Below are 21,455 nucleotides of genomic sequence, written 5' to 3' on the forward strand. Positions count from 1 at the left end.
AAATGAGGTATTTTCATGGGAATTTAAGTTCTAAGTAAAGGGTGTAATACTATTATCATTTTGTAAATTGAATTGTCACTCAGCATCAGGCTTCTGATATTTATCCATGTTGATATGTGTACCTCCAGCTCATTTACTTTAATGCTATATAGTAGCACTCATTATATGGACAAGGAAATACAATTCTCAGGGAGATGGGAACATAAAGTAATCAGGCAAAGGCCATGCACAACAGACTACTGAGACCCTCAAAAAGAGAGCTGAAGATCACGCGCTTATTCAAATCAGTTACTGATTTTACATTTCAGTGATGACAAGCCAGCTGGTCAGCAAATGGTACCGATTTCCAGCGGGGGCCTCTGTGTGGACAGGATGGCTGCCTCAGCTAACTCGACCTTTCCATTCCTCTCCTCTTGAGTTTAATTCCAGCTCTGAACAGTGTAATTAAATTCAGCAAGCATCTGCTGAGGGCCCATCACGTGGGAAACAACATGGAAAACACTGGTGATATGGAAACACACAGTAAGAGGTGGCCCTGCCCTCAAGGAGCCTGGTCGAGGTGGGACATAAATGAGAAACACACACCATCTTCACTCTGTTGCGTTAAGTGTAAGTACAGAGTAAGAACAGGGCACCAGAAGGTCCCTGAGGCAGGGCCTTAAATCCAGCCTCGAATCCTGAGTGAGCAGGGAAAATGGGGGCTCGAGGTCAGAGGGAGATCATTTCCTGGGAATCTTTCACAGAGATGCCTCTCAGGTTCAAAAGTGCAGGCTCCTTTCAGAATATTTGAGTGCAGACAATAAATTCTGCCAGATTTTTAAGTTAAGGTATCGTGTCTTTCAAAGCAAGACAAGCTCCTTTATCAATTCCAGACAGTCCTCCCTTATTAAAAACAGATCCTCACCCCAACCTGCAGACCTCGTTACTGGAAAGGGCAGCTCCTCCAGAGACGGGCTCTGGCTTCCCGGGGCCCTGCCCTGGCTGCCTCACCTGCATGATGTCGATGGCCATTGCCGGCGTCTGGATCCCCTCCACGCTGTTCACCAGCCAGTGCACCACCTCCGCGCTGATGAAGCAGCACGGCGACAGGCCCTTCTGTTCAGAGAGCAGCTGGACTCCTGTCCTGAGTTCCGGCACGGCGGGCGGGGAGCAGGGGTTGTGTGCACATGATGGCAACAAGGGCAAAGAGAAGACGACAGAGAAAGCACTTCATATCTGAAGTGAGGATCTCCAGAGTGCAATTTCTCTCCACTATTCTAGACCCAGAGAAACCCCCGTGACGGAACAAAGAATGGTGTCATGGGGGGAACAAAGAAAAGGAAAAAGGATGTGACATTTAAAGAATATGTATCCTTGCCAGGTATTATACTAGGTAAGTTATGTAAATATCTTATTTAATCCTTATGTCAAACCTGTGACTTAATCACTGTCATCCCATTTTACAAACAAGGTAACCGTCTCAGAGATCAGAGAGGTCAAGCAACTTGCCCAAGGTCTCACAGCTAGTGAGTAAGAAAGTCAGGTGTGAATCCACTAAACTGCACTGCATGAGCATTGCCCCGGCTTGGCCCGTGGGATCCTCCCGCCCCAGTGCACTCATACACCTGCCGAGCACTTACGAGGGGTGTTTCATGGCTTCCAGGATCTCCGCCAGGGTGGACGACGTCGTCAAGGAGCTTGCCACCAGCTGCTGAGAGCTGTAACGAAGAGCGTCTGGTCAGCAAAGCAAGGGGACGCACACCCGGGCAAGAGCACGAACCTTGGGAACTTCCTACAGAGCTGTGGACTTGGGCAACGCTGACACTAAAGGCGTTCCAGCAAATCCTGGAGAGCTACATCCTGGGGTTCTCTTACAGGGGCTTCTACTTCCAAAGTGTATATGCTTAAAAAAAAAGAATCCAAAGTGGTTTTATGTCCACACTTGTTTACTCTTTTAAAAAAATATGTTTTATTGATTTGAGAGAGAGGGAAAGGGAGAGAGAGAGAGAAATATCAATGTGGTATTTCAGAATCTCAGGGTTAAAAAAACCTTTGCACACCCTAGAAGTGAACTTTCTAATGCTTGAGTCCCCACTACAGGGTTGGACAGGAGGCGGCCCCACCCATGTGAACACCTTCAGCGGCACAGAACTCAGCTCCTCTAAGGCAGCCATCTCCTTGTGGTGAACCAACTGCTAGTTAAGTATTTTATCATGAAATGGAATCTGTTCTAATTTTTAGGCATTCATCCTGATTCCAGTCACTTTTGGTTTTCTCATCTCCAGCCTAAACATCCCCAGTTCCTCTTTTCTTCCAAAAGCAGAAGAAAACCTGCCACCCTAGCCTCGCAAGCAATGGGGAAGCAGAGAAACACACTGCGCCTGTGAACCGGGCAGCCCCTCCGATCCCCACGGCCAGAGCCAGAAAGTCAGCCCGGCTCCATGGGGACGAGCCTGGGAGAGGACAGAGATCAGAGATGCCCAGGCCTGCTTGTGAGTCTGAACTGATCACCATCTCTACTGGCCAGAGTGCGTGGGACATGGGAAAACTGGCACTGAGTGTGTAAGAAGGAAACCAAGTGGCTCCTGACAGCAGCCAGCCAGGGAGCTGCCCAGGAGGCCCTTCTGCTCTCAGGTGAACGGATGCCAAAGTCAACTTTCTTGGACCACTTAGCCACAGGCTGCTCAGTGAGTCCAGTGAGGCAACAAGAACAGACTGGGCATATTATTATAAAAAAATTATAAAAGAAAGGAAATAAAAAAAGTTCCTCTGATTTGTCAACAGTATAAAAAGCTGGGGCACTTCCTCAAGCAAATGAAGTCCAAGCAGCTTCCTTTTCTCCTGGATACTCAGGATTGAAACAGTATGGCCGTGTTTGGCAACAAATAGCGGCTCATTCACAATTCGTTCATCTCCTCAAGTGGCACATACTGACCGCATGCAAGCCTCAGGCCGTGGGTGCCGCATGGAACAGGACAGACTGGGTCAGGGCCCCCATTAAACAGCCCACTCCTGAATGGTGACAGACGGCTCCGTGCCTCTGCGGGAACCTCTTAGCTATCCCATGAGGAAGGCAGGGCACAGGCCACTAGCACCAACAAACAGGTACTGGTAAGAACTGACTGGCCCAGGCTCCCAGGTACAGCTATGGCAGAGCCAGTACTCTGGACTCCCAGCCTCCGCAGCCTTGGAGGTTAGGCCATCCCCACTGCCCAGGAGGACAAGTCAGCCGCGCTGAATCTCTCACCTGCTGTCACTGGGGTTTGCGGAGGTGAAGCCCTGTTCCCCCGAGTTCTGGGAATTCCCGAAGATCTGGCTGTTGCCTCTGTCCACGGATTGGCCTGTGCTTACCCCCAAACTGGTGCCGTCCAATACTGGGACGGCCGTCTGGTCCACAGACACCTGGAGGAAAATTTAAAATTAACACCAAAAAAAAAAGTCCTTTAAGGCTATTATTTACATTTGTGGTCCTTTTTGTTCCTCTCTACTCCCACTCCCGGCTGGTCCTGGGTGGAAGAGCTAAAGGGAACAAGGGCCCACACCAGTCTTGTGGGTGCTGCTTTCCATCAGAGCAATGAATTCCTGCGCTGCAAACCAAGGCCACAGGCCACATTTGCAGTAAATCCCCAGGACCAGAGAAACAACTCTGGCACCTGACTCAAACCATAAGATCTGAATGTAGCCATCTTTCCACTTTGGACCCTCTCCTGGTAGCTGCTGGATTTTGATGTCATATCTGTCTCATTCCCTTTTAGGTCCTGGAGGGTAGGGCTATGACTTGCTCACCTGGAAAGCTGCACCCCACAGCAAACATCTGGAGAGAATGGTAAGCTTTCCAGAGCATTCCTGGAAAAGTGTAAGACTCCCAGTCCCTCTTACGTGGAATTAGAAGTACTTGAGTACTTCCAAAATGGAACCTTATATTATCAGATATTTTGTTAGATGATGTAAAAATCACTCCTTCTAAGACAGGGAGTCTCAGCCTCAACACCATTGCTACTTGGGGACAGTCAAGCCTGGGGGGGTGGGGGGAGGCTGTCCTGTGTAGGACATGCAGCAGCATTCCAGCTTCTAGATGCCAGTAACACTCCTCTTATCATCTCCCCCAGCCCCAGCTGTAATGAATAAAAATGTCTCCAGACACTGCCAAATGCCTTTGGGAGGTACAATTCTGAAAGAACCATTTTACTCTCCTAAAGCAGGCTCAATGATCTGAACAACAACACACACAGACTCTGCTAGCACCACAAAGACATGGGGAAATGCGGCAAAAAAGCGGCCTGCAATGACCAATCACCACCAGCTTCTGACCAGCAAGGCTTAGGAAAGGGGACGACACTAATTCTAAATTAGAAGAAGCTAATGGGGGGCTAAACCCTGCTCTTAGGCACAAGAGTGGCTCGTCTGTGCTGCCTTCTAGATCCCTGTAATGGGGTCTCTCTCATCTCCTGCACCCTGTGAACTGCCTAAACTGAAGGATGTTACCAAAATTTATATAATCCCCACAGTTTTATTTTAGTAGAGATGTGGTTAAGGAGTTATCCTCTTAATCAGAAATTGGCAAACATTTACTGTAAAGGACCAGATAGTAATTATTTTAGGCTTTGTGGGCCATATGGCCTGTGGCAACTACTCAATTCTGCATGAACAGGCACAAAAGCATCCATAGACAATGTAAACAAATGGGTGTGGCTTTGTTCCAATAAAACTTTACTTGGAAAAGCAGGTGGTGGGCCAGATTTGCCCATTTTCTGACCCCTGCTTTTTATCACACAATGTCCATATTTCAAGAGGCTGCACAGAAAGGCATTTTGTTGAGATCTTAATACCAGGAAAAGTTATGCTTCTCCCAGAAAACTGGTTTGTCTTTATCGTATGACCACGTTGAACCTGCAACAAATGTTTCCCACTTTTCTCTGGCTACCAGGAAGTTCAGGGCTGAATTTAGCACAAAACTCTAGGTACTTTATAAGACCTCACATTATGTCCTATTGTAGTTTTTCTTTTCCTGAATTTCCCCCAAATGTGAAAATCTAGTTACATTTCTATTCTGGAGGTTGTGTTTATTTCCATAACCCACCTAAAGCAACTCTGTGGAATAAGACCAGTGGAAAACAGATAGACAAGGAAGGCTAGATGGAAAGAATGGTTGTCTTCTCACACAGAGACCTGAAAGAGCCACGCCGAGGGAGCTGCATGGCCTAGAATGCACTTCATCTTAGAAACCTTGTTCAAAAATCTTCCTCACAGAGGATTCTATTTAACCTATGCAGACACTCCCTCTCCTAGGAGGTGGAGTTTAATTGCCCCTTCCACTTCTGAATGGGCTAGAGTGAGCGACCTGCTTCAAAAAGCAGAGTACAGAAAGGGAGACACAGTAACTTCAGAGTGGAGACAGCTGCCAAATACTACATCACCCAGCGATGAAGAGTTATGTCACCAGTGATGTTGTGTGAGCTTTGTGGCCCATCTCCATGCTACATGTTAGAAAACAAAGCCAGCAGATTTTATGTTATGTATATTTTAACAGAAATAAAACAGAAATAAAATGCAATTTAATTTTGGTATAGAGAGCTCCCTTACTGTATCTGAGTAGACATAATTTTCTAAACATTTATATGTCTTCTTAATAACATAGCCTGGTGGGTAATATAAGCCTCATTCATGTGCCTCTTCTAAGATCTCAACTCCATTTGTTATTTCCAATTGTGGGAACTCATCCACTTTGTTCTACTGGAGGATTCTACCACGTGAAGCTGGGTGGACTATTAGAGAATTTAGAACACAATTCTCTCTTCCAGCCCTGCTGATTTTTCTCATGTTAAATTCTAATCTAAGTCCAAGAGGGTCTCTTGCTAGAAAGCAAATTTAAAAAGTCCAACCTGAGTCTGTTTTAAACCAAAATTGCACTGCATCCCCAGTACTCAGAGATCAGAGATTCTTGGATCAGGACTCGGAGGTCCTGGCACGGATTTGCCTCGGGTCAAGCAGCTCATTGGGAAGAGGCAGGTGCAGGCCTCTGACCGACAGGCAGGCGCAGCACCCTCTGGACCCCTCAGCACGGTGGGCAGGATGGTGCAGGGGCTCAGCCACTCACTAGTTGTATGCCTTTTGACCAGGTGACATCTTTAAACCTCAGTCTCCTCATCTGGAAAGTGGGGTGATAATACCCGCACTTCACACGCTGTTTTGAAGACCGTATTTAAAGAGCCCACTGCACAGTAGCTGGCAGAGTAGGTACTTAAGGTTGGTTTTCTGACTCCCACCAAATAAGGATGCCTTACGCTTTACCCTTAAACTTCCCAAGTCCCATCTTCCTTAACTTGCCCCGCTCTGCATAAACCTTGACTCTTTCAAATCTCAGGAACTGAGCCAATTTCATATACTTAGGGGTGTTGATCAAGGGCTGGGAGGCCAGTTTATCTTCATCTGGACCTGTCGGAACAGTAATTGCTAATGGTGATTACAGAGAAGGGGGGTCATGAGTCAAGCCTGTTGGTCCTGGATTTAAAGGCCAGGTCAACACCATACTGTGTAAAGCATAACTTCTTTGTCCCTCAATTTCTCCATTTGTATACTTGCTATAAAACTTCTACCTAACTCACAGGTTATGGCATAAGGACAAAATGAGGTAATACTGTGTGCTTGGCAGATAGTAACTGAAGAATGTTAAGGCTTGGAAGGCCCTTGGAGATCTGGTCCAAACCCTTTATTTGACAAATGTGTTAAGGGAAGTCCAGTGGCCAGACAAGCTGTCCAGGGTCGCACACCATTAGCCTCTGACGAAGCACATGCTTATTAGTAAACGTTGCTTGTTTTCGCCACCTCCTGTTTTTCACCAAACTCTTATAAATTTATCTGGTTGTATTAGGAAGAAAAAATAAGTGTTCAGTTCTTAAGGAAGCATATTTCATGCTGCATATACTACATGGACAAAAATACCTAAAAGGCAAGATGCTGCCACTTGGCAAAGAATCTATGGCAACTATGTGAAACAGCGAGACAGAGACAGGAATCACGTAAGTCAACACTGATGCGATAATTTGTTCTCTTACATCAATCATTTCCATCCCCTTTTGCTATGGCCCAAACCAAGGATGGGAATGTGCACCTTGCAGACCAAATTCAATGTCAAATGCCTTGAAACTCAGCTGCAGCCCAATCCCATCTGTTCAGAGCCGAGCAGAAGGCTTCTGCTGACGGGACAGGCACGCAGGGGCTGCAGAGTCTCACTGACCTGCGGGTAGAAGGCAGACGACGCTGTGCGCGGGCTGCGGACAAACTCCATAAAGAAGGCCCCGTCCTGAAGTCAGAGGAAGCAGTGGCGGCAGCAGGTGCCAGAGGGCGAAGGAGCGGAATGCGGGCCAGTGGTGAACCATCAGGGGAAGGACAGGGGTATGAAAGAAAAAAAATAGAAACAAGGAGGGAAGGAGAGAAACAAGGGCGCATGAAGAGAATGGGGAGAAAAAGAGAGGGAAGGAGATCCACCCAGGAAGACAAAGCCCGCGTGCAAAGCGTGAGCAGGAGCTCACACCTGGGGCAGAATGTCCAGTCGTGTGGGGGCAAGCGCCTGGCTTAGAAGGTGGATCCAAGTGCCCTGGGGTCTCCTCGGAGCCTGGCCTGGATGCCTGGCCCTCCCACATCGCTCTGAACTCCCTTCAGACCTATGCCAAGGGGCACGGAAAACGCCAAAGGGGAGCGTGGCAGGGGTCACTTCCCGGCCTCCGCGTGCCCGGGGAGCAGCAGCCCTCTTGGAGAGGTGCTCTGAGGCTTGAGGTTTTTAATTCTGTCTGTCCCTAAGCACAGCAGCCAAATGGGAGACAAGGATTCAATGAAGGGAAAGTTCTTGCTTAATTTTCTGAGCAAACAGGGGATCCAGAAGCAGCAATACCTTCTCCTCCACAGGTTGTGTAACAAAGTCACCAAGAGGCTGAGACGCACGTAATGTCAGATACATATGCAGTCGTGGGGAGCTTCCTGAAGCTGCCTTCCTCTCCCTAACCTATTCTTGTGGGGTTCAAGTTGTCATGTATTTGAAAAAAGAATGACATAGAGGACTTTTCCAATGACCCCTCCTTCCACCTTTCTTAAGGTCAAGAAGGCCTCTCTTGTCCCGTCAACATGTTTTTACTTTGTATGCATTCTCACTGAAATGCAGAAACGGCACTTGATAAATCTGAAGGTCTCTGCTTTCCTACAAGTTTTCTTCAATTTTGTACGTAGAATCACTGGACTCTTTGGCTATCCGTTTTATCAATACTGCTGCCATTTTCCACAAGCCACCAGGAACTCAAGTAACGAATCATGAAAATGTGTAGCTGTGGCGATGCCAACTCAGGTACTCTTGCACGCATCCCAACACAGACGCTGACTGGAGACACTGTCAGGCATTTCTCAGTATGTCAGCCAGGGTTCTTCACCTTGGCCAACTCATCACATCTTTGCTTCTCCTTGACTACATGGGAATCTATATCCGGCATGACCGATGGCCATCCATCTGGATTTCAGTGTTCATTTGGAAGAGTAGGAGTGTTCTAACTAGCAATCGAATATTTAGTTGTTGGTGCATTTTAACCCGGATGCTTATGACTCTGTAATTTCTCTACTTTTCAGTCCTGTTTTTGGCACTGTTTCTAGTCCTCAAAGATGGCAATGAGCAGAGGTCAAAGCTGGGGCACTTACAGATTCTCACTGTTCCATCCGGGTCCCTTCTCTGCCAGAACATGCAGAAGCAGAGGTACTACTAACACTGCTGAGATTTATGAACACGTAAGTGAGGACGGGTGAAAAGCCTCTTCCTTGACCAAAAAAAGATCATTCCTTACGCACAGACTTTCCTTAGAACTGCACCTGAAGTCACTGCCTGGTGCTGGATCAGCAAACTACAGCCTGTGAGCTAAGAATGGGTTGCAAATGGTTATGGAAGTACCTACACAAAAGCTGTGATCTTGCCTCTTGGCCCACAAAGCCTGTATTTATCAAGGTTTGCCAACCCCTGATCTGTAGATTATACAACTGCCTATAGTCTCAGTTATACTTTTTCTCAGATTTTAATCCCTCCATCCTTGAAGTATAGTTCTAGTAACTTATCCTAAAAAATAATCAGAGATGTGGTCAAGTAATTATCTGCAAAGATGTTATTTGCAGTATTACTGATAATTGTAATACACTGTAGAATAATTATAAAAATTTATGGAAGAATTATCAAAAATTTTTAAAACCCAGACACCATCTACATTTTGAACAAAAAAAGTTATAAATGAAGGTCCACCCACATGATGAAATAATATATAATTATTTTAAAAAATCATTCTTTTGAGAAATATTTAATTATATGGAGAAATTTTCATAATATGGAAGTAAAATACATACATAGGTGAATATACAATTTGACCACAATTCTGCAAATAAAATACATCCATTAAGTCTCCTTCACTTCTTATTAATAGAGATTAGATAAAAGAACATGCAATTGGCTCACCTACCACATCAGAATGATCTCAGGTTCTGAATTTCCCAGGAGTTGACAGAGCCAAGGTTATTGGTCTTAAAAGATATAAAAAGCCTGACCTACAGAGTTTGCAGCCCCTCTGCTGGACCTCCTATTCTGTATAGAGGCCCAAAGTCTCAGGTTTGGTTTCTTTTTTTTTTTCTTCAGGAGTCTAAGCAAACTGATGGGAATTTCATTATCAAAGAGTGAGTTCCTTGATCCTGCTAAAGAGCAGTTAACTTCCTTACAACTGTGATCAGGAAAGTTCCTCAATAAAAATAGTAATGCTTTTAAGGGCTCAGGGTAGAATTCATCCAAATCCTCAACACATTCAATCCTAGACTCTGCCCTCCACACTGGGGCTCCGCGAGTATGTGCCCTGCTGAAGTGGCCTCCTTTACCTTTCGTGGGCTGTCCACGTAGGTGGGAGTCATGGCAACGCTGCTGCTCTCAGCTGGCTGGGCCGAGCTCTTGCCACCGTGCACAGCTGCCTGCTGTTCTCCCAGACACCTGAAAGAAGGAAAAACACATGCTTGTCGCTTGCTCAGAGCCCCTGAGGAAGGACCCATGTTAGCCAAGATAATATGAAGACAGTTCTTTGAAACACACACTTCTGCTTTGTTTCTCCTTCAGGCCTTACAGGATACCCTTAATTTCATTCATTGTCCTGAACAATCACCAGCCCTCTACGGTAAGTAAGAAAACAGTGCAATTTTAAAAGCATCCTGGCAGCATCTGGTGCTTACCTATTACTTTGAAAAGGCAAGTGACATGGTTTGAGTGACTATACTCATAAATATCTGGGAAGGACTTTTTCTGTTTTTGTTAAACATACCAACAGAAGCACACTCTGAAAATTAGGGCTGCATTAATGTGTGGCATAAACGAAACAGGGGAAATGTGTTGACTCTATACATTTTGAAGGCTGATACATTAATATTTCAAATATACATATATATATCCCTCTCTGCCAAAGAAAACCACATCTATATCTATGTCTATATCTATGACATTATCTCATAACACAAGACAACTACGGTTTTCTTATGACATCTCATCCCATCCTGTTTCTGATGTACATATATGTATACTTTCACGTTTATTTTCCTAATTTTTTACCTTACTAAAATTAACTATGAACTATTATAATTTAATGCTTCCCGCCAATTAGATTGTTTTACTATATCACTGAATTTTTATTGGTAAGTTTCAGAAGGCTCACATTATAGTCTTAAATGCTTCATTATGACTGTAACATACTTGTGGTGGACACTGAGAGGCACCACCCAGATCCCTCTGCCATGGCCTTGTTGTCACAGTAGCTGGGAGCCGGGCGTGTTTTCCAGGTGGCTCTGCTGTAAGCCCCTTCAGGGACAGCCCCAGCTGCAGAGCAGCCTCATGCAAAGCTCTCACCCTTCCCTGGGCTGCCCAGGCAAAGAATGATCAGTGAGGGGGTGGCAAGGCCTGGCCATGTTGGTCCCACTCGGCTCCCCTCTGAAGGCTGCTCCAGCTCCAGAGCTCAGGGAGGTGGCCTGAGGCATCTCCACTTCTCCCTCTGGCCACTCCTCCTTCTTCCCTGCTCTCCCAGAGGTGCAGAGCCCGTGACTTTCCTTAACAAACATCCTACATGTTCAACTCTGTCTCTGTCAACTCTGTCGGGAACCCAATCTATGACATTTCTCTAGTCTTATCAAATTCTGACATGTTGGCTATGGTGAAGTCATACCAGAGATTAAAAGTCGTTTTCCACAGTACCTGTTATACTCTCTTTTTAAAGTTTTTATTATGGAAAAATTGCAAACATATACAAAACTAAAGTGGATAATATAAATGAACCCTATCTACCCAGACCCCAAGATTGCTTACTTAGAGCCAATCTTGTTTCATCTATACCCCTCCCTATCTACCTTAACTATTCTGAAGCAAAATTCACACATGATATTATTTCATCTATAAACACTTCAGTATATACTATATCTCTAAAAGAAATGTTACAAGAAAAACATAACCGCAATTCCATACTCAAGATTTTTTAGAAGTTTTCTAATATCAAGTATTTTTTCAATCATCTCCAAAAATTTCTTTGCAGTTTGTTCAAAACAGGATCCAACTACGGTCCCTACGTTGCAGTAAGTTGTGTCTCTTTTAAGCTATAAACTCCTTTTTATCTCTCCGTATCCCTGCAATTTATTTGTTGAAGAAAGTAGCTCGTTCGTCCCGTAAACCTGCACAGTTTGGATGAGCTGACTATATCCCTTTATTGCTTATCATGTTCCTCTGAGCCCTGCACTTCCTGAGAACTAGAAATTATAACAAACGGCTTGAACAGATTTATGTGCGGCTGGGGGAAGGATTCCTCCTCAGTGTGCTGTGTACTTCTGTCTGGAGGCACCATCGTGTCTGGCGGCCCCTCTCTGGTGATGCAGTTGCCATCGATAATCCCTGCCAGATCTAGTTCATCAGCGGCCACACATGGTAATATTCTACCATCCTTCCGTACCTATTAGCTGGAATACCGACAAAAGAAAAACTTCCCCACACCATTGCTTGGTTACTCTGAGGTGTAATTCATGTAGGAAAAGCAGAATTAAATGCTTGATTCCTTCCCTTGCCCACTTGCACCACTGTCTGCCTCTCTCTCCCTGTCCCACCCCATCACTGTGTGGTTTCCTCTGAGCCTCACGCATAATCGCGCACTGTGACATTCCCTTGCCCTTCCCGAGGGCTGAGGGCCGGCCATGGCTGGGCCAGAGGTGGCAGGAAGTCTCGGTTACCTCCCAGATGTGTCATCTGACGCACATGTCAATCCCCATTTACCGAGTTGCCTTCTGACCCGTGGACTAGGAATGAGGGATTCAGAGATCCTGTGTTTCCCCGTGAAGGCTCTTTGTCTAATGGCTCAGGGGAAGGGACTGCCACAAAATGACCAGTTATACGTATTGTATACACACATACGTGAGAACATACAGAAGGGCACACTGCCTTCTGCAGGGAGGGGGTCACCAGAGGCAGTAACTACTGCCATGTGGGGCCTCTCTGCTCTGACGCCGCTGTCATCAGGTTACCCTCATCCAACAGAAGAAGCCAAGCCGTCTGACGGGCGCCTGCTGCCCAGGCTGCTCACGGCCATGCTGTTAGTCAGCACAAGGCCAAGATCCCGGGGGCCACTATCTTCTAGGAGAGCCCGACTGAGCATATATGCTACAGAGAAAGACTGGAAGGAAAATGGAAGAAATACACACAGTTGTGCTAGGAGGGCAGGACTAAGGGTGACATTTAAAAATTTTTTCATATTGTCTTTCATAATAAATAAATTGGATTGGCTTGGTGCAGGGAAAAAAAAAAAAAAGCACACAAATAAAAAATGCTATGTGAGCAAACACTATACAAAGGTCTGCTCCCTCCACTCTATCTCCAGCACTGAGAAAACGGACCATGTCACCAGAACAGTCCTCTGGGTGAGGAGCCCATCGCAGTCTCTCTGCCCTGCCTCTTGCTCTGGGGTTAGCTGAGGGTCTCGCCTCTCACAGAGGGACACCACCCCCAAGCCATCCTTCTTCTTCCAGGCTGAGCAGAAACAGGCTCCTTGGGGCGTACTAAATGATGACTCACTGACAAAATAAGATTCCCCCACACCAGCTTCACACCCTTCCCAGCAACATATGTTCCTTGTTCGTTTTTCCAGCAGGAAAGGCCTATGACTAGTTATGGGGAGAATGTGCCCGGCAGAGTTCAGGGGTCTTTCCCTGGGCATATGAAGGTATTTTCTGAAGAGGACCCAGTGCTCTCAGTAATGAGTCCAACCTATCCCAACGCTCTTCCTCTCATTTGTCCCCAGTCACCCTGCCATGTTCTTCACTTCTCCACCTGGGTCCCTTCCTTTCCATGTCCTCATCACCCTCTGTCCAGCATCTGTGGCCTCTTGTCTGGACTGGTGAGAGCCTAGCAACGGGTCTTTGCCTCCTGGGCCCACCCACCGGGCCTTCTTATACGAGGGGCTCGTCTCTGAAAACACCACTTCCGGCAAAGACACTGAATGGATATTTCATTAAGGAATTGCTCTAACTTTTTAGGTAAATGGTGGTATTACAGTTTTATTCTGTTTTGTTTTTATTTTTTTTAAAAAGAGTACTTATCTTTCAGAGACACATATTGAAATATTACAGAAGAAGGGATATGATGTCTGGGATTTAATAAGAAATAAAAAAGGCAGATCAGAGCAAGTGGGATATAAATGAAACAAGATCGGCCATGAGATGATAATCATTGAAGCCGGGTGATGGGTACTCGGGGATTTATTATACTAGTCTGTCTACTTCGCAGCCTCTCTGAAATTTTCCATTAAAATAAAAAACTTTCAGAGGCTCGCTCTTGCTATGAGGATGCGTAAGGACAGCCTGAATCCAGCTTCCCACGCAGTCTTTGTAATTGCATCTCCCACTAGGCCTCATGCTCACTCCACCCGACTTTCTGAAAGCTGAATGCATGCCGGCTCCTGCTGGGCACAGCACGGCCCTCACACCAGACAAACAAGGTCTGGTCTCCTCTAACATCGTGTACGGGGACCCTCGCATCCCTTTCTCCACCATTCACGTCTATTGTCCACCTACTATGTGCCAGACACAGCACGCAGCCTCTGCCCTCACTGCACAGACAAGTGAGGATGAGTGAGCCAGGTGTGGCCCTTGGAAGAATATTGAGGGACGTAGGCCCAGGATGCTGGGAAGCACAGAGAAGACCTGATTTGGCTGGGAGAATTAAGGGGGCAGGGAACGCGCCCCAGACCAGGTCCTGCCTGCTCATGGCAATGCTTCCTCCTCTTTCCCAAGTCCCACTTCCCCTCTGTCTAAACGCTTCCCTTCCTGCAAGGCCAATTTAAATCCTACCTCCTGTGGCGCTGTCCCTGCCCTCCCAAGTAAGATGTGGTCCCACCAGTGTCCCAGGACTGTAGCACCTACTGTTCATAAGGGGACCACACACTCAAATGCCTAGAGAAGCTGGCCAGGTAGCACGACTGAGGGTGCAAGACAAGTCCACGACCAGAGGGCATACTGGTCTTATGGTAAACCAGAGGGCACATGTCCATTCTAAAGTGCCAGCCCACTGTGGCTAAGTCTGACTGTGGACCCAATGCTAACTGAGCCTCCACTATTTCAAGCAAAACTGGACTTCCTATAATATTTATAATATAATTGTGCATTATATTAACTATAATTTTGTATTATATTGTTATAATACATTTTTTTACATATTATATAATATACCCATGCATCTTGTTATGTATACTAATATTTTTTCATGTAAGAATTCATATAAAATCCAGATTTTTATAAGGAATCTTCAAACTAAAAAAATTTGGCTCAAATATTTTAAAAATATGTTGTTTGCAGGGCACAGAAAATACTCTGAAATGGCACCTACGTGTTATTGTAAATTTATCTAAACCCACAGAATGTACAACACCAAGAGTGAAGCCCGGTGTGAATGAACTATGGACTTTGGGTGGTTATGTGTCAATGTACCTTCATCAACTGTAACAAATGTACCACTCTGGTGGGGGATATTGATAAACGGGGCAAGATATGTATATGTGGGGACAGGGTGTGTACAGGAAAGCTCTGTACCTTCTACTCAATTTTGCTTTGAACAGAAAACTGCTCTAAAAAATGAAGCCTACTTTAAAAAACACACAAAGAAACCAAAAAAACACTCTATGGGCCAGACCAAATGTATCTACCGTTGCTCTCCAACCAGGCACTTACTTCTGGCTGGCCTCCATCTCCAGCAGGGCCGACAGAGCTGAGGTTCCCTTCTTCCCAACCGGGGGGCCGGTCGACTCGAGGGAGTGCGTGGAAATGGGTCCTGTCATCTGTAAGCCTTTCATGGCGGTCCCTTTCTAAAGCAGAGAAAAGGAAACAAGGCCATCAGGCCGAGCGGGCCCCTCAGTGGATGCTGCTCATGCCCAGTACATGCTGCTACATCTGTTATTCTTTGGCTCTGGGGGCCCAGTTAACAGGAACACGGGTTCTCGGTGCTCAGTAAATGCCAGAAAACAGTTTTGCACTGGAACTGAAGCTCCCAAATCCCTGTTAACTCAAAACAAACTGCCTCTTTGAGGTGATTTACATCATCTCATGTTACTCTCATCACAACTCTAGGAAGCAAATAATGTCATATCTAATTTACAGCAGAAGAAACTGAGTCTCAGAGAAGTTAAGTAACTTATCCCACTGGATTTGTTAAGTAACAAATCCCACGAGAGCTAGAATGCAAACTCCGGTTACCTGACTTCAAAGCTAAGTTTTTTTCCACTACACAAGCTCTTCCGGAAATGATGCTGTGTACAGAAGGCAGCTGGGTGGGTGAAAAAACATTGAACTTGGGGTTGAAAACAAAAATAATAAAAACATGGCCCATGATGGAGCACTACTCAGCAATGAACAGAAATGAACTATTGAAAACTTGGATGAATCCCAGAGGCCTGATGCTGAGTGCAACAAGGCAGCCTCAAAAGGTTACATATTGTATGATGCCATTTATATAAACTTTTGAAAAGACAAAAGTATAGTGATGGAGAACAGACCAGCAGCTACCAGGGATTAGAGATGAAGGAGGAATGTGGCTATAAAGGATGGCATGAGGGAGATTTTTTTGAGTGACAGAAACTATTCCATATCCTAATTGTGGTGGTAATTACATGAATCTGTACATTTATAAAATTCATAGGCCTGTACACACCCACACCAGCTGGGCACCCTCAGACATATCACATAATCTTCACGGGCCTCAGTGTCCTCACTGGGTAGCATGAGGTTGAATGAATGAATGCCCAAGGGTGCTAGGAACTCTAAAATTGATATAAATGATCCTGCTGCTGTTACTCTCTTAAGCAAGTTTCTAATCAGCAACCCAGTACCACATTACATAAGCAGCTGTGCTCAACACTGAGTCCCACTTGGGGAGCACATGCAGGAGCTGCGTCCTCAGGTTACCCTGTGCCACAGAACACTGCCCAGTAGCTGTCTGTACCCAGTCCCTCCCTTCCTCGCCCTGCCCTGGAGAACACACAGTTTTGGAATTAAGATAAATGCTGGGGAGTTGTAGAGTAAATAAACAAGCCAGTGAGAGGTCCCTGAGATAGGAGGAGACAGTTCCTGAATCCCACACCAAGCACAGTTCCCAAGGGACCCCCCAGAACGCTCACCCGCATCATGCGATCTGAGCGATGGCGCCTGCGGATCCGGTTCAAGCCCTCCACAAAGCGGATAAAGCCATCCAGGAGCTGCCATTCCTCCTCGTCTGCCCGGGGCTTGTCCCCGTAGATGTCACAGTGGGCCTCCCCCTCCGTGATGCGCTTGGTGGCAGTGACACAGGCTGGCAGCAGCAGGAAGCGGGTCCTCCAGAACTTCAGAGACTCGATTAAGCTGTGGAGGACCAAAGGAAGAAAAGGGGTGGTGGTGAGAAAAAGTAGACACTGAAGCCCCCCGATGAACAGACCATCTCAACCCTCGCCCTGAAGTTGGTGTGTGAGGGCCTCTCTCCCCAGGGTGTGCCACATTTCAGGGCTTCACTTAAAACACAAACTCACTGTATGTCAAAGATAATTAAAAAATAAATTCTTAAACGATGAAAAAAATAGCCCTAGCCGGTTTGGCTCAGCGGTTAGGGCGTCAGCCATGGGCTGAAGGGTCCCGGGTTCGATTCCAAGGACACGTACCTCGGTTGCAGGCTCGATCCCTGGCCCTGGTCAGGGCTCATGTGGGAGGCAACCAATCGATGTGTCTCTCTCACATCAATGTTTCTCTCCCTCTCTCTCCCGCCCACTCTCTCTGAAAAGCAACAGAAAAAATATCGAGTGGCAATTAAAAAAAAAAGATGAAAAAAATAAAAACAGCAACAAAGAAACATAAGCTCAGAAGGAATAACTCAGTGATTGCATTTACTTTCTATCCCAAGAGATGCCAGAATGCTTCTGTGCACCCAGCCCAGTGAAGCTGTGGCTTTCTAATCATCACAACTGTAAATCACGCATAAAAATTAAAAACAAGATGCCACAAGAAGTCAGGAAAATGTTAAGAACATGATCTGCACTGGCATTCCAACAAAGAGCACATCACCACTGAATTTTCCTACTGTTCGTTTCTATGTGATATACAGCAAATTTTACCACTTTAATGGTCTTTAAGTGTACATTTCAGTGGCATTAAGTACATTCACACTGTTGTGCAACAGTCACCACCACCCATCTCATCACTGAGTTTTTAACCCAATGTAGATGTGCTTTTTTGTTCTTCCATTTTTTTCTAAAACAGATACCATTTTGTCATCAGAAAAAAGGCCGGAAGTGTTAAAATTATGGATACGCCCAAGGCGGCCAAAAAGGAAAGCCAAAGCACGGTCTCCGACCTGAAGTCCTCAGAGCCGGCGGAACAGATGTACTGATCTAAGTAATTCCACTTGTACTCCTCCAGCCGTTCGTGGGAGAATTCCACCCAACAGGACACGAACTCCGAGTCGGAGTGGGAAGGGCAGAGGCTGTAGGTGTAGTGGATCTGGGCAGATTCATAAGGGTACCTGAAAAAAAAGAAAGGGCATGTCCAGAAGTCCAAAAGAGAATCTTCTCCGATTCCTCCCACCCTGCCTTTTCCGCCTCAAAACACTCAGCACCACCCTTGGCCTTCAACCCCTGACCACGGCAAGCAACTCATCCCCGGGGACTGGTAATGGAGATTTCTCAGACCTTAGCTTGTTCTACTCTCTCATTCTTTATTTTTACTTGGCTTGTTCAGAATCAGGCTAAACATTATAGAGTGAATCAGATCCCTTTTGGAAGTATGGGAGCTATAACCGTCAAATAACCCTAGAAAACAAAACAGTAACTCCAGAGGAAAACCCAGTCACTCAACCTCCCCAGTCTGAATTACGTGTGACACACAGAATTCAGTATGTGGACAGCATGTGGACACAACTCGGGACAGCAGCTGAAAATCTTCAACATCCAAGGACTCACTTGGGAAGGTATCGCGTCACCGTGATCATCTTATCCTTCAGCGTCACTTTGTGAAAAGTTCTGCCCATACTCAGCCAGTACTGGTCCTCCTCCTCAGGGCGGTTTCGGGACACAAGGCCTAGTTGAGAAAAAAAAAATCATTTCCTCCGTTAACAGGCAATTGCTTCTCTTCATATAGATTCAGGAAAGGAGAAACAAAAGAGGCAACGCCTTCTTTTGAGGGGCAGTATTATCTTTAATTAAAAAACAAAAGTCCTGAAGTTGGCAGATTTTTCTGTTACTGAATCAATCAGTGGCAGATTAGAGCCTGGGGCTGCTGACAGCACCTAGAAGACACACTCAGAACCGAACAGCCTGATGCTGCTCTGGAAAGTTCTAGAGGTGTTAACAGGCTGAGAGACAACTACAGGACAAAATGGAACTCCTCTCCACTCAAGCACAAGTTGCCACCCTGGTGTCTGAGGTCCTCGCCCCAGGGTGGCAGCCAACCTGGCTCTCTGGCCTTGGCTCCCACAACTCCCGCACTGACTGCTACACCATGTTTCAGTCTTAAAGGACCACTTATTTATTTCCTGGAATTTCTTTCTCCAAACATTTGTTCCTCTTGCTTCCTCTGCCTTCTCTTCCTGGACCACCGTCAAAGCCCTGTGGATCATTTAAGGTCACCAACAAATGCCACTCCCCCTACAAAGCCCTCAGACCCCACCAGCAGTCTGAATTCTACCCCGTATGCAGCTCCTTATGTGCGTGTCTCACACCCTTACAACTGAAAGTTCCAGGAGCCCAAATCTTGTTTGCCTTCATATTTTCTGTAGCACCTGATCAAGTACCCACGGTAGGTATTCAAAAAGTTATTAGTTGAATGGAGTAGAACACTGAAAAGAGGAAAATAATGAAGAATTAAGAAAATGACAAGCTTTCAAGAGAGTAAAAACAGTGCCTCAACGAACACCCGAGCCAAGGCAATTCCCGTGAGCTAGAAACGAAAGACCCCTCCTTCAGCTCCCAGAGAGAGTCACACGGTGGCAGGCGGCGTGGGAGTTGTCAGGAGAAGACAGGATGACAGAGGTTGAAAGGCTCTTCACTGTGAATGTAGAAATTTCCCAGATGATGGGTAGGGAGCGGCTGGCAGGCGCATATAAAAGAGACCAGGCTTTGACTAGAGGACCCCGGGCTAGACCCCAGGGCTTTCGATGGTCGGCTGTGTGATCTCGGTACCAAATCTCTCTTGAGTCTCGTTTTCTGCAACCAGAAAGCGAGCTTGTCTCAATCCCGGTATTCTTTCATTCATGCCACAAACAGCCTGCTGGCTGTCAGGAAGACAGCGTCATGGGATAATGTTCTTGGCATGCTCTTCTTACCTAATCCTGTCCTCCACCCCCAACCTGCTTCTCTGACTAATAACCCCTGCACATACTGCACGTCTCACCTCAGACACCACCTTCTCAAGGAAGCCATCCCTGACCTTCCAGGCCAGATCAGGTCCTAGATTAAATATTCTCTCGGCCCCCTGGCTTTTCCCTTAAGTCTTTATCACAGCACGGAAGTGTATTTCATAGTTTATTTTCCCCCACTGGGCTATAAATCCCCCACAAAGCAGGAGGTTCAAAAATACTGTTAAATGAGTGAACGAATGATTGAATTCATGTATTTATCAACTCATATTGTTGTATGCCAAGCACCGTAGTTTCCATTGTAGAGGCTTAAAAAAAAAAAAAAAAAGATGCTAAAATAGTCCTGGCACTCAGAAAGGGTACTACTCAGTAGAGTCTAGAATTTGGAAAGAAGGCAACATGTGATAAACGTTACAAGGGGCTTTCAAAGAAAATCCAGAGGGAGTCCGAAGCTTCATCGAAAACAATGGGACCTGGACCAGATGACCGCTAAGCTCCCTCTAACAAAACCACACTTCTCTGATCCTCTGGCCAGAGGAGGTTTAATGGAGCCAAAGATGATCTGAGATTTTGAGCTGGGTGGTTAGGGGAACAGGGGGTCTCATTAGCTATAAGGAGGCAGCAGAAGATTAACGTTGCTCATTGATTGTTCCCGGAAGGGATCATTGCTTTCTGATTCCAGGCACCCGCACTTAGTTTTCTCTGCCTGAATTATTTTAGGAGAGCTCTCCAGAGCCAGGCTCCGACTCAATCGGTGTCGCTGAGTCTCTGTCACTTACTAGCTTCTGTCACTCACCGATGACCCGTTCTTGCTTTAAGTCACTAAGCTTCAGTGACAAACAAGAGATGAATCCAGAATATTTTTTAAAAAAGTATAAATTTCAGGTTTAGGTAACATCTGAGAATCTGTTTGTGTCCGGTACCATGTTAGAAACAAATACAAGTTTCTGGGTCTAGAATATTCACTATGGACTTTGACATCTCAGTCATGGCTCAGCTCCAAGGTGTTGCCCAAGCCTGGCTGTAACTTTCCTGAACTTGGTCATTCTCTTCCTTAAAAAAGAGAGTTAGAGATGGAAGAGAGTCTTAGGATAAATCGGTGCCTGGTGGAAACTTCATTCCTCCTGTAAAGTAAAATCTAGAAAGAAAAATTTTGTGTTGGAAAACAATCACTCCTAAATGTATCTATTCCTTACCATCTTGAGAGTCTACTTGCACAAATTTAGTAGAAAAGAAAAGAAATGTAAGTCCAAGGAGAAAAACTCACCTCGGCTATATAGGGGGCTGCTGCTCAGCGGGGGCGGGACAACAGGGTTGGGTTTCTGTGCCTTGGGCTGCACTATGATTTGATAGCCCTGCATGAGGCGCTGGCAAATGAACTCTTCAAACACCTGCTGGGCTGTCATCTGCATGCCCTCTTCGTCCCTCCTGAAAAGACAATTGATTGTTCACAAGAATGTGTTTAGCCCAGGGCGGAGTGACACTCAAGAGTCCACAGTCCCACCCTGTCCTTTGCTTCAACCCCGCAAGCCAGCCCCGATAACCATGCTGTGGTGGTTCATAAAACTAACAACTTGTAAAC

General features: G+C 46.0%; 1 protein-coding gene across 9 annotated transcripts in view; it reads right to left on the reverse strand.

Annotated features, from left to right (window-relative positions):
* The window catches only part of DEPDC5 (DEP domain containing 5, GATOR1 subcomplex subunit), an 81,898-nt gene that overhangs the window by 17,585 nt on the left and 42,858 nt on the right, over positions 1–21,455 (reverse strand). For 5 of the 9 annotated variants that reach the window (XM_081123435.1, XM_081123429.1, XM_081123434.1 and 2 more), the window contains 10 exons: positions 21,141–21,301; positions 18,480–18,597; positions 17,876–18,043; positions 16,674–16,893; positions 15,232–15,365; positions 9,871–9,979; positions 7,217–7,282; positions 3,227–3,381; positions 1,620–1,697; positions 991–1,123 (listed from right to left, as the gene is read on the reverse strand). In XM_081123435.1, coding sequence (XP_080979561.1) covers positions 991–1,123; positions 1,620–1,697; positions 3,227–3,381; positions 7,217–7,282; positions 9,871–9,979; positions 15,232–15,365; positions 16,674–16,893; positions 17,876–18,043; positions 18,480–18,597; positions 21,141–21,301 — 1,342 coding nt within the window. The remainder of the gene's footprint in view (positions 1–990; positions 1,124–1,619; positions 1,698–3,226; positions 3,382–7,216; positions 7,283–9,870; positions 9,980–15,231; positions 15,366–16,673; positions 16,894–17,875; positions 18,044–18,479; positions 18,598–21,140; positions 21,302–21,455) is intronic. The other 4 variants (XM_081123437.1, XM_081123436.1, XM_081123433.1 and 1 more) reach the window with 1 other exon arrangement.

The sequence above is a fragment of the Miniopterus schreibersii genome (assembly GCF_964146895.1).
Source record: "Miniopterus schreibersii genome assembly, chromosome: 20".
Lineage (NCBI taxonomy): Eukaryota > Metazoa > Chordata > Mammalia > Chiroptera > Miniopteridae > Miniopterus > Miniopterus schreibersii.